Source organism: Chenopodium quinoa, unplaced genomic scaffold (assembly GCF_001683475.1).
Source record: "Chenopodium quinoa cultivar QQ74 unplaced genomic scaffold, ASM168347v1, whole genome shotgun sequence".
Classification (NCBI taxonomy): domain Eukaryota; kingdom Viridiplantae; phylum Streptophyta; class Magnoliopsida; order Caryophyllales; family Amaranthaceae; genus Chenopodium; species Chenopodium quinoa.
This window is the reverse complement of record NW_018743292.1, coordinates 13,633,306-13,646,669: the sequence shown is the minus strand read 5'-3', so window position 1 is coordinate 13,646,669 and position 13,364 is coordinate 13,633,306. Positions and strand designations below refer to the sequence as shown.

At 36.8% G+C, this 13,364-nt stretch overlaps 1 protein-coding gene across 3 annotated transcripts; it reads left to right on the top strand.

Annotated features, from left to right (window-relative positions):
- The first annotated feature begins 4,448 nt into the window (after window positions 1–4,448).
- Window positions 4,449–12,100, top strand: LOC110737143 (probable choline kinase 2). 3 transcript variants are annotated; one of them, XM_021917519.1, is made up of 9 exons: window positions 4,449–4,623; window positions 6,553–6,927; window positions 7,576–7,697; window positions 7,795–7,987; window positions 8,374–8,491; window positions 8,677–8,724; window positions 9,090–9,190; window positions 10,101–10,214; window positions 11,654–12,100. In XM_021917519.1, the coding sequence occupies exons 2-8, from the start codon at window positions 6,574–6,576 to the stop codon at window positions 10,197–10,199; spliced, it is 1,035 nt and encodes a 344-aa protein (XP_021773211.1). In that variant the 5' UTR covers window positions 4,449–4,623; window positions 6,553–6,573; the 3' UTR covers window positions 10,200–10,214; window positions 11,654–12,100. The 3 variants fall into 3 exon arrangements, 2 of the variants coding, with proteins under 2 accessions (XP_021773211.1, XP_021773210.1); XR_002514343.1 differs by lacking the exons at window positions 10,101–10,214; window positions 11,654–12,100 and adding exons at window positions 4,867–6,242; window positions 8,868–9,010 and having other exon boundaries at window positions 4,461–4,623; window positions 9,090–9,185; XM_021917518.1 differs by lacking the exon at window positions 4,449–4,623 and adding an exon at window positions 5,040–6,242.
- Window positions 12,101–13,364: the final 1,264 nt, after the last annotated feature.

The window sequence follows — 13,364 nt, the reverse complement described above, 5'->3', positions numbered from 1 at the left end:
AAAATCCTTACAGCTAGGCTTGCAAAGGTTATTGGAGAGGTTGTTGATGAAGCTCAGGCTGGGTTTATTCCAGGGAAGCATATTGGTGACAATATCTTGCTAGCCACTGAACTAATTAAAGGATATAACCACAAGTACATCACTCCTAGATGCATGATCAAGGTTGATTTGAAGAAATCCTATGACTCCATTGAGTGTGAATGTGTGAGCTTGGTTTCCCTGTTGTGTTCATTAATTGGATTATGGGGTGCATTACCTCTGTGTCTTTCTCTATTTTGATCAATGGTACTCCTACTTACCCTTTAAGGCAAAAAAAGGATTAAGACAGGGTGATCCTATGTCCTCTTTCCTGTTTGCTATAGGAATGGAGTATAGTGCTTTCATGAGCTTGTTAGGGTGCCTGATTTTAATTTTCACCCAAGGTGTGAGAAGCTTCGGATTACTCACCTTATGTTTGCAGATGATCTTCTTATGTTTGCTAGAGCTGATGAGGGTTCTGTCAAGCTTCTGTTTAAGGCCTTTCAGAAATTTTCAAGAACTTCTGGCTTAGTTGCTAATCTCAATAAGAGTGAGGTTTATTTTGGAGGAATAAATTTGGAAGATCAGGAGATTCTTTTGGCATGTCTGGGTATGGCTACTGGTTCTCTTCCTTTTAAATATCTTGGGGTTCCGTTGTCCTCAAAGAAATTGACTATTCAACAATGTAAACCTTTGGTGCACAAGATTACTAGTAGAATTGAAAGTTGGGCTGCTAGGTTTCTCTCTTATGCAGGTAGATCACAACTTATTAAGAGTGTGCTCTTTGGGGTCCAAAATTATTGGGCTCAGATTTTTGTGTTACCAAAAAAGATCATGAAGGAGATTGAAAACAGGCTTAAAGCTTTTCTCTGGACAGGCACTGCTAATCCAACAAAGAAAGCCCTTATAGCTTGGAGCACTGTTTGTTTACCTAAATCCTGTGGGGGGTGGAATGTTATTGCCTTACATACTTGGAATATTGCTGCTGTGTGCAAAACTCTATGGGATATTGCTCACAAGGCCGACTCACTCTGGGTTAGGTGGGTTCATGTGTATTACTTTAAAACTGTTGAGTTTTGGGAAGCTGATACTCCTCAGAGAGGATCCTGGGTTCTCAGGAAATTAATGAAATATAGAAGGGTGATAGATGACTTTGGAGGTTGGAGCTCTGTGATGAGGAACAATAGAGTTTGTATTAAAAAGATTTATGCCAATCTGAGACAACAAATTAAAGCTCCAAGGTCCCCTGGAGAAGAATTGTCTGTAACAATAGTGCCTCTCCAAGGAGTGTTTTTATTTTATGGCTTGCTACCTGGAACAGAATGCTTACAAAAGACAAAATTCTCAAGTGGAATCCTGCTTGTGATCCTATTTGTCTTTTATGTTTAAAAGAAAGGGAAAGTGTTCAACATCTGTTTTTTCTTTGTAACTATTATGGTAGAATTTGGGGGAAGGTATTACAACTTCTTAACTGTCAGAAACCAGTTCAAGGTTTCAGTCAGGAAGTTGAATGGGCAGTTAAAAGATGTAGGAGATCAAGCTCAACTAGCAGATTACACTTGATGTTCTTAGCTGAAACTGTGTATAGCATTTGGATCCAAAGAAATAACATTATGTTCAACGGCACTTGTGAGCCTGTTAATGTTGTGTTCAGAAATGTGGTGTATAAAGTTGCTTGCAGGTGTGATTCAGTTGATAGACAAAAGCTAATTATAACTACTGATTAGCTGTGCTGCTGGTTTCTTTGCTTCTGCTAGTGTTCTGGTGTTCAGGCATGGTGATGCTGTGTTTCTGCTGGGTTCTGGTGTGAGTCCTTGAAGCTTATTTTGTCGCCTGTTTCTGGTCTGCTGGGGGTCGGCTTGGTTTGGCTCTGTCCTGTTCCTGGCTGGTCTCTTTTGCTTTCTGTTCTGTGAGCTGGTTTGGATGCTGGTTTCTAGCCTGTGTCCAGTCAGCCTGTGCTCTTCTAGCCTGTAGCCTGTTTTAAGCTGTTTGTATTTACTTTGCTATTTGTGTAATAGTTGTTTGTGTTTTGTTTGGGGTGGTTTGGCTTTTGCTTGGTCCTTGTTCCTGATATCCTTCCTAGAAGGTGCTCTGGCGCATGGGCTTAGTTTGTTCTAGGCTCTGCTTAGAACCCTTCCTAGAAGGTGGCTAACTCAGATCCTTGAACTGTTTTAGGGATGGTTTGACCCTCGGGTCTTGTGTAGCTTGGGTGTTATCGCTAGTGCAACTTTCTTTGTCGGTTGTACTATCCTTTTTGGTAATAAAATTCTATTTTCTAAAAAAAAAAGAGGGTATAAATACCCATCTTATACTTAAGGTGGAGTGCACCCAAAGGTAAATTCTCTCTCCTGTTATTTTATTTTCCTCTTAATTTTTCCCCTTCAGCTATTAATTTAATTTTTTTTTGTTTATAATCACCCCCACACACCACCACCACCGGCCGGCAGCCACCACCGTCGGCGCAAGCCAGCAGCAGCAGCCGCAAGGCAGGCGGGCGGCAGCCGCCAGCCTGGTGGTTCGCCGCATGTATAAAAAAAAAAACGGATTTTTCATCAAATACCACTGAGTTATTGCAAAATTCACCATATACCACACAAAATTATCTAATTCACCATATAGCACTGAGTTAATGTAAATTAACACAGAATGCCATTTTTGGTAACTGCCGTTAACGCCGTTAGTAATTAAGGTTAATTGTGCCACGTGGCAGCTTGTAATTGGTTCTTATTAATATTATTTAATTACTTAAATAAAATAAAATTAAAAAAAAAGCCACCCTCTCTCTCTCCTCTGACCGAACACCCAGACCACCACCAACGCCCAAACCACCGCCCAGACCACCAACCCAGAACCCAAACGCCCAAAACACCGCCCAGACCACCAACCCAGAACTCCAAACGCCCAAAACACCGCCGACAACTCCCTTCCTCGCTCCGACGCCCCACCCAATACAACGCCCCAAACCTAACCCTTCCTCCTCAATTTTGCCGCCAGAATACCCCCAAATCTGACGCAACACGCCACCAAGGCAGCCCGTAAGTCAGCCCTAGTTGGCAGAAAAGCCCCCAAATCTTGACATGACCCATGAAAGGTTTCTTTAATGGCGGCAATGAAGAGAGAAAACTGAGAAAAATCAACTATAAAATCGAGCGAAATCAAATCGAGCGAAACCAAACCCTAAAGCTTTGAGAATAGAAGAAACCCATGATTTTCGACCTTCATCTCGAAACCCTAATTATCTGATTTCGTTTTGGGAGGAATGATTGAGAATTTGGGGATTCTTCGAGGAGGAGGAGGTTTCGGGCTGAGGGAGTTGGTTTCGATGAAGGGGCTGGTGGTTTAGGGGGCAGGAGAGGCGCGACAGGGGGAGGCCAATGCACCGGCGACTGGGGGAATCTGGTCGGATTCCGTGCCGGCGAGGGATGTCGGGATAAGGTGGTGGTCTGGGTGTTCGGTCAGAGGAGAGAGAGAAGGTGGTTGTTTTTTTTTAATTTTTTTATTTAAGTAATTAAATAATATTAATAAGAACCAATTACAAGCTGCCACGTGGCACAATTAACCTTAATTACTAACGGCGTTAACGGAAGTTACCAAAAATGGCATTCTGTGTTAATGTACATTAACTCAATGCTATATGGTGAATTAGAAAATTTTGTGTGGTATATGGTGAATTTTGCAATAACTCAGTGGTCAGTGGCGGATCCAAGATTTCCGAGATAGTGTGTCACCATCAATTATTGATCATTTGTGAAAGTACAATTTTTTTTTCATATTTCACCAAATTGATTTCAATCCAAAAATAGGACACAAAAATACATACCACAACCAAATACAGTACTTAAGAATTCAATTTTACAAGTCGAAAATATTACAAATAACATGTTATAAACAAATGGTACAATAAAATTATTATATTGAATTAACTTTATGATTTTTTAGTTAATTGATAAGCTTTATGGGGAAATATTAAAATCGGTTATACAAATATAAGATATAAAAAGGGAAAAAAAATTATTAAAAAATTATACAAAAAAAAAGTGAGATAACTTAAGAGACCAGTTATTAAATATAACTGGTCTCTTTAATGAAAAAAAAAGTAGCGCAAAAAAATTGCGAAATGCAATAGCAGCATCAAAGAGACCTCTTATATAAATAACAGGTCTCTTTAATATTTAAGTAGCAATAGCAGCATTAAAGAGATCGCCTACCTTTATAAGAGGTCTCTTTGATGTTAGCAGCATCAAAGAGACCGCCTATCTATAATAAGTGGTCTCTTTGATATTTTATTTTAAAAAAAAATACTGTGTCACCGGACCCATTATGACTAAAGGTGGGTCCGCCCCTGTTAGTGTTATTTGGTGAAAAATCCGATTAAATTTAATTATTATTATTATTATTATTATTGTTATTGTTCTTGTTTAATTAAATCCATCCCGCTTATTTATCAGACCCATATTATAACTATGGCGGGTCATGGCTTTTATAGGCCTCCATTCCTATTTCCTTCTTCTCTGAGTTATTTCATTGAAGCGCACTCGACGTTCTCCATTGGAGCGTTCTCCGTTGAATGTAATTCTTGTATCCCCCATTGAAGCAGCTTCTAAGGTAAGTTGTTTGTTGTTGTTATCATCACATCAATTTCACAATCTAGGGTTTATATTTGATCTATTCTAATTTAATTATCAGTGCTTTAAGTTTAGGGTTCGCAAATTCTTAGATTATGAAACATCATATCCAAAAGAAAAGAAAATTATGAGCGTAATTTGATTATTGAATCAAAGATCCCTAAAATTATGTATTTTTCGAGATAATTCAATATGAAATCAAATCTCTTTTCCTTGGGCCTAGGGCGGCCGCCCCTCCTGCCCTGCCTCAGGGACGGGCCTGCACGGGTCTTCCATGCATGATAGTCATTTTTTTCATGTGCCACTACTCGCATTCTGAAAGTACATATCGCGATTTTACGATTGTAGTTTTGGGTACACAAGTATATCATTTACACCCTATGTCCCTAAATAAAAGTCGCATTTCACTAAATCATTTCGTCTTTAATTTTATATTCACTCTTAGTTATTCACTGGTATTAAATCCCACTATCTTGTTTTTTAATGATAACCTATGATTAATCAAACTCCAATTTTCTTTTTCTTTTTCTTTTGTTAATTCTCCTTTAGTCAATCAAATCCCATTATCATTTAGATTCATCTTTCTTAGAAATGTTAGAATTGTGCAAAAGGCGTAACAAAAAGGTAAATGAGACTTTTATTGAGGGTGTAGAAATTATTACTTGGAGTCTTGAAGTTGTTATATGAGTTTATCCAAATGTGGGACCTAAAAAGTGGGGAAGAAGATAGTTTGTCCACGATGTTTAAGATTACATGGAATCATTCTTTTTAACCTTAAACATCATATCACATTTGAGGAAGTATTATTCTATTTTACAGCATATCCAAACAAAGGTATTGCACTTACATATTATTCTCACAAAAAGATGCTTTTGGGGCTACCACAACTGTTCCTATCATAGATTTTATTGTCCTGTTGTTACGCTCTTTTGTGTCAATTTACACGTATAAAAATTGTCAATGGAGAATTACATAAAAAAGATTTGGTGGGTTCCTATTAGTAGGTTCTTAAATAAAAGTTCCTTTTTCTACTATTATTTTTTTTATTAGGAAACTTATTTTTGGCCATCTAGTTGTGTCAAGAACTTTCATAGACATTGGAAATGAAATTAATTTATAAGTGAAAATAATTGACAAAATCATAGTCTCTTAACTAGGAAAATCATCCTTTGAATTGTTCTAAATATTGGTTAACTAGGAATTGTCCCAACTTTGGCGGTGTCTTATTCAAGCAGTATATGATCAGAATTATTGTGCTTGTGTTATATTTTCATCCGCCTATCCCTTTTTTCAAACACGCACACACACGACCCACTGACCTGACCTTCACCTTCTATCTATAATGATGTAAAAGTCATTACAAATAGTCAAAGGATAGTATGTGAAAAGTGTACAATCTCAATTGTTGTGATAAAAGAATGAAGGAAGGAAGTATATGTACCCGAGTTTTTGGTCATACATGCGTCATTCGGGAGCAATTAGAGAAGATATCTTCGAAGTTGGTACTAGTTGTAGATAATCAATAGATGACAATGTTTGAAAAAAATGGGCTGTAGTGTGAATAATATATCTGCTTGTGGAGGCATATGGTTAAGCTTTGTATGTCTCTATCTTACCTTACACTAAAATTGTCCTCAGTAGCTATCATTGTATTTTAAGGACTAATCCGTTGTTGGTTGTGTGATTTTTTGTAGTTCCTGCAAAGTAGTGGACTAGTGGTTGAGTTTTTTTGTCAACTTTTTTCCTCTAGTAAATAGCATGTATATATTGTTTTAAGTTGTAAAATCATTTGAAGTATTTAGTTTTCCTTCAGTTTCATTGTATCTTGAACCATATTGTACTCTGAATGCAAACTAATTTAGTCCTGCTTGATTTAAATTGTTGGCCTGATAATGGGAATCATCTTCAGAAAAGTCATCAGATTTTAGTCATGGGTGCTGTTGATAGTCCCAAAACCAATAAAGAAAATCCATTGCCATCAGAGGCAACGAAGATCCTTCAGTCAATAGCTTCAAAATGGAGTGATGTAGCTGATCCAAATGCTTTACAAGTGATTCGACTCAAGGGGGCAATGACCAATGAAGTATATCAAATCAAGTGGCCAACCAAAGCTGGGGAAATGTCTCGGAAGGTCTTAGTAAGAATATATGGTGAGGGTGTGGACGTCTTTTTTAATAGGGAGGATGAGATTAAGACTTTTGAGTGTATGTCAAAGCATGGCCAGGGGCCTCGTTTATTGGGGCGTTTTTCAACTGGGAGGATTGAGGAGTTTATTCGCGCAAGGGTTAGTCTTTTTCAAGCCATTTATATATTTCCTTTTGAATGATCTTTCACACGAATTTCTCTAGCATGTTTGTAAGGTTACTGTATTATAGAGTTTTAGGCAGCTTAACATGGGAGATTTATAAACTTTTTGAATGTTATTGATAAAGCTTTGTCTTGGAATAATGTGGTATTACTATTACATACCTTGTTGGATAACTATACCTGTTGCTAGCACTTGCTAGTTTATCTCATATAGTAAGCTTTCAGTCAGCCTTTTTTCAATTTGTTGAGCTTACTAGAGGATCTTTTCCTCTGATTTTCTTATAATATACATTTTGTTTTCTTATAGATTGGAGGGGGGATAAAGCAAGTCATTAGTTCCTGTTTATTTTATACAAGGGATGTGCTTGTGATAGGTTATAGATTAGTCGAATAGTATTTTCTAATGCTGACTAATATTGCTTATTGTTCCACTGATATGTCTCTATGAGCCTTTTGTTATTTTAGAGGAATTGGTCTGCATATGACTATTTTGCATGCCTTTTGTAATATGTTCTTGATGAAGATGTGGGTTTTGACTCTATACTGAGAAGGTTTTGGGACATTCTGCATTATATGGAAATGTTGTTGGGAAGAGGCTAATAGCTCTTTAATTTTTGAACTTCAGACATTATCAGCAGCTGATATGCGTGATCCAGATATATCTCCACTTATAGCTTCCAAACTCAGAGAATTCCATGATCTTGACATGCCTGGATCCAAAGTTATTAAACTCTGGGACCGATTACGGTAGTTTTCTATCATTTTCCAATTGCTTGGATTATAAGTTGTATACTTGTATTGTAACAATATGTAACTCCTGTTGTTTGTTCTTTGCAACTTTCAGTAATTGGTTGAATACAGCCAAACGATTATGCTCCCAAGAAGAAGCTGAGGCATTTCGCTTGAATGCTCTTGAGGAAGAAATCTCTGAATTGGAAAGGAAGCTTACTAGCAATCATTGCATAGGATTTTGCCACAATGACCTGCAGTATGGTAACATAATGATGGATGAACAAACAAAGTCAATAACTATAATAGTGAGTTTCTCTTATCTGAAGTGGTTTTGCCAAGCGCTGTTAGGTGCTGAATTTGACTCACCAAATTGAAGTGGCCCACCCCTTTATGGTGGCTTATTGTCATAGCATTTTGCTGTAAATCTTGCACACTGACAGCCACTGCAATGTCCAAAATGAAAGGACATTAGCTTTCTCAATGATTATTTTATTTGACTTATTATCTAAAAAAAATGTTTTTTTAGTAGTTTAGGAGTTGAATAAGCATCTGTCATGATTTTAGATTAAAATGGGAAGGTTTTCTTTATGTTCAAGGATAATGTCGTCTTGTATCTCATCTTTCATATTTTTCTACACTCATCACCTCCCATGTTGAATCCTCTAATTTTCTTAATTCTGTTTTTGTATAGGATTACGAATATTCTAGCTACAATCCTATTGCATTTGATATAGCCAATCACTTCTGTGAGATGGCTGCTGACTACCATTCAGAAACTCCTCATCTTCTGGACTATAACAAATACCCTGGTGAGGACTATCTGTGGTTTTCTATCTTTGATGTTACATCTGTTGGATATCTGCCACTATTACTTGGTTACTTACTTCGTATTTCACACATTTCTTTTTCTTTTTTTTTTTTTTTCATGGAAGATTTTCCATCTTTCTCTGCAAATCTGTAATCTACTTTCGTGTTGACTTTATAATGACTGCAGGTTTAGAGGAGCGTCAAAGGTTTATACACATATATCTGAGCTCCTCAGGTACTTATTTTATATTCCTGAATCATTAACTTCCTTGCTAGATATCTGTTCATCATGCCTGACCTCTTTCTGGTTGGGTTATATCTTTGGCATCTCTTTGGGCATTTCTACCTCTGTCTTTTCTTTTCCATGTACCTTTTCAGGGATGATGGTTAATGTACCTTCACTAGATGGAAATATTGAATGGCCTTAATCCAGTTAGCACATGTTCATTTTTAATGCCAACTATATATGAATGGGTTACGTGAAATTGCAGCTGTAGCTGAAGAGAACTTGGAACTTTAATGTAATGTCAACTGTTATTAGCTTTGTCTGTCATTTTAATTCAAACATCATATGATTATGAGTGCATGGATGGTTTGCAGGAAGCCAGTCCAATGATTGTGAAGCCGGACAGCTGCTTGAAGATGTTGAGAAGTATACTCTTGCAAGCCATTTGTGGTGGGGACTATGGGGCATAATATCGGTACTTTCTACTCTACCATTTCCCTCTTTTGTCATTAGAGTACTGCAAGGAATTCTATCTACCAGAGCATTATGTATCCCTTTCATGAATTAGTTCATCAAACATTGCTTTAACCTTCTTTGCTCCATGTCTATTTTTATTAGCTCATTAATACTTTTAAGTCACACGCTCCAAAAGCTTATTTACCTAGCAGAAACATTACCGTAGTCATACACATGATATTTTACTATTTATCAATTCATGTGAAATCACCACTTAACCTCAAGAGGTGAACACACTTTTGTAGTATTGTTACTGAAGCAATAAGTGATGGGAGTATTCTCAAGGGTGCAATAAGACTGCATGAGAATTGTTCCTTTTTGAGTTATGGAGGATGTTTTGTAATGTTGCCACTATAATCTTATTTCAAACTTAATTGACTTGGGGAGAAAAGACTACAGGGATTTTATTTTATTCTGACATAAACTCCATCCAGAGTATAAGTTTAGCATACACTTTGGAATTTTCCCTCCCCCCCCCCCCCCCCCCCACCCCCTCCCCTTTTTTGGGCAAATGAAAGGAATTTATTACCAAAGTAAGGAAAAACAAAACTGCTAAACAACTACAACTTATAGGTTTATTTTCTTTTGCAATAAAGTCCACCTGCACAACATGCTCTCCTATATCATGGTTTCAAAGATGTAATTTGAATTGGTAATAAAGATTTTTTTTTTGAACTATTTTAATTTTTTCTTTCAATTATATTATTGAAATATAGCTATAGCTTCTAATTGCCTCCTATTCTCAGTGGTAGAACAACAATGTGACTCAAATCATCAGTGTGTGGCCGATAATAGTTATTTGTGTGTCTTTACATTATCATATCTATATATACTGATTCTATGTGAATCATTACTTTTCTATTCATCAGCAACATGTGAATGAAATTGAATTTGATTACTTGGAGTATGGAAGGCAAAGGTTCCAACGGTTTTGGCAGAGGAAGTCGGAGCTGTTGGGTTGTTCTTGACCCGCTGCGATGCTGGTACGTGAAATCCTCTTTTTTTTTTTTTTTGGATGCATTAAAGATACTTCGTACACAACCAGACAAAGTAACTTCATGCCAATAGGCTCACAAGCATACCTTAGCTAAGGCATAATCCAGCTAATTTCTTCTTCTAGTTTATGCTGAGTATTCTGAAATCCCTAGCAATTGTCACATGTTACTGAACATCCCTTAGTAGTCTATTATGTAGTAAGCACACAATTTTGAGGGGCTGGGTTATCACACACCAATTTTTTCCTAGTCACTCCACAATCCCTCTCATGTCTTGATACACTTTCCTAATAGAGAATTTATCCTGCCGCAGAACAATCATATCAGATAGATTAGTTACAACCCTTGATGTCCCAACAGGAGCAGACATTTGTGAGACTCTAAGGTTTAACTGTATCTCAAACTGTTTATATGAACCCACCTGATCCATGCTATGTTTTTCTTTAGGAAAGTCTATATAGAAGTTTGTAAATGGTTGCCTTGTTCCAAGTTGGTAAGCATGTAGGATTAAGACCACCTGCTGATTCAGGGAGACACAATGTATCCTAAGCCACTAAAGCCCTTTCGGAAGCCCCTGAGGTGCCAGCCCACAAGAATTTACAAGAGGGGTTTTGCAAGTTGTTTGAATAAGCTTGACACATTATGTGGTTAAGGGAACACTTGACTCCCATAAGCTTGTACCCCAAATAAACAAAACTATCAGTTGAACCCTCCCTGCATAGGGCAGCAACTTTAGAGACCCCAATTATCAATGTTTGAAAGAATTTTCTTGAGTTTATATATAGTATTTCTTCAAATCACTAGCAAGGTGCTCCAATAATATTCCATGTGGTTGCCGAAAAAAAATGTCATGTGATTATTGTATAGGGTGTCAATATCAATGTGGTTTCTATTTGTGATTATTAATGGTATGAGTTTCAAGGGCAGTGTTTTGCCTTCTTTAACAGGTATTTCCCCCCTAATATAAAGTTATCTTTAACCTTTTTGCATGGAGATTAATGAGTGAAGCTGGAGAGAAGAAAGTGAGTGTGTTTGTGAAGCTCAACTCTCTAGAAGTAAAGAGTTAAACACTAGTAGTTGTTTGGTAGAAGGATACCATGTTTGTTATGTAGTTTAAGGCTTAAGGGATAAAATGAAGGATAAGGATGGGGGTGAAACCGCCTTTATATCTCCATTTCTATACTTAGGGAGAGGGTGGTATGGGGGTTAGTACTTAGAAATGTGGGTGAAAAGACTTTAACTGTTGTAATTAATTGGCTATTCATCCTCGTTGTTTTCTCAACTCATACCAGACAAGGGACAAGATTTATGGATTCCCTATTATAAATTCTCTGTCCCTATCCATTTCTTTATCCCCATTTTATTCCAAACATTTGTTCATTACTAGTTGTTACAAGTAATTCTAAGTATATTCTAATTTGTTGCAGGCAGAATGGCAGATGAGAGTGGTATAGAGATTTAAAAGCGAGCAGAGTGCTCTTTTGGCTGATGGAGGTGTTGATGACTACTTTGCTTGGTGCTTGTAATTAGCAAGAAACATAAACTTTTATAGGTGTTCTGTGTTCATACTCTTCGTAGCTTGCCTTGGAGGAGCATAAATCAAAATGCGATGTAAATTCTATGTCTGCATCCCTGACTAATCTCTAGTTCCTAGCCATTTAGTGGCTTCTCTTCGGCATTTTTGAATAGTGCATATTAAATGCGTAAAGGCTAACATACGTACTTTGTCGTTCTCTCTTGTATTGTAGATATGTTTTCTAGTGTGATAGGTTCAGCTGTAAGCCTGTAACCTTTCTCTTTTGTCTTAAGCAGTTGCACATACAGTTCGGCAATTAAGAATCCTTTTATCAGTGAACATTTAGTCTTGCTTATTACTCTGTACTTGTTAGTACAATTATAAACTGGTGAACACTCTCCTTCCAAATCATGCTAATTGATCGTTATCTAGTTGATACAAGTTTAAGTGCAGAGGAAATGTGGCTTTATTACATTAATTTTTTGTATAAAAAACAAAGACTTGTACAGTATTTGTACTCAAACAACATTTGATTAAATGGAATAACAGTAATTGGTACCTGCTTTACATTGCATTATTCACCTGTTTGTTGCATTATTAATCTGTTCGTTTGATTCGAGACCTTCAACGGCGACCAACCTCGCTATCACAGCTGAAAAACCAATCCTTGAGCTATAGACTACCATCAATCATCCTTTGCTTCATTCCATTTCCATTCAACATCTTTACGATAAGAGGATTTAAGAAAGTTGAGACATTAATACCCATTGTTGTGACATTAATACCCATTGTTGTGAGTCAATTGTGTTGGGTTAATCTCCTCAAATCACATATTAGTATAAAAAATTGTTTTATTGTATTGTAAAAGAAAATGAAAAAGAAAAAGAAAAGAAGGATGAAAAGTGGTGTGCAATGTTACCTTGGCCTCCAAGGTGAAATTATTAGGTGTTAAGCTAGGCAAATAGGCCTTGAATTTTTGGTACTAGCATTAATGTAGCTAGTTGAAAAGGCTTGAGTTGTCACCCGAACTGCTTTACCAAAGCGACTATGCGGCCTATATAATTGGCAATTGACGTATGTAAACAAGAAGTGAAGAAAAACTTGGAGTGAAAAGAAGTACTAGTGTGAGTGTATTAGTGTTGAAGAATACACAAACACAAGTGTGAGAGGGAGTAATTGGTGTGAGTTAAACACAATATTAGTGAGAGGGTGTTTAGTATTACTTAGTGGAAGTACCATTGTGAAGGGTACAAAGTAGCACTTTGTCCTAAACACATTGGCTAATATTGTAGTTGTAGTCATATCCTTTGTACTCCCAAAAATATTATAGTGACGTTTCGTCCCTTGAAATCAGGATCGTAGGATCGTGGTTTTTCCCTAGTTCAAGAGGATTTTTCACGTAAAAATATTGTGTCCAATTTTTCTTTATTTTCGAACTTTATTTTCTTCCCGTCGATATTATTTTTATCTGTTACTCGATTCTCAACAAATTGTGACCGTAAGAGTTTGTGACATACTTTATATAGTTGATTGTAACCATAAGAGTTTGTGACATATAACTTTATATGGTCGATTGTGATTGTAAGAGTTTCGACATCATAGTACACCCTAGTTGTTTATGT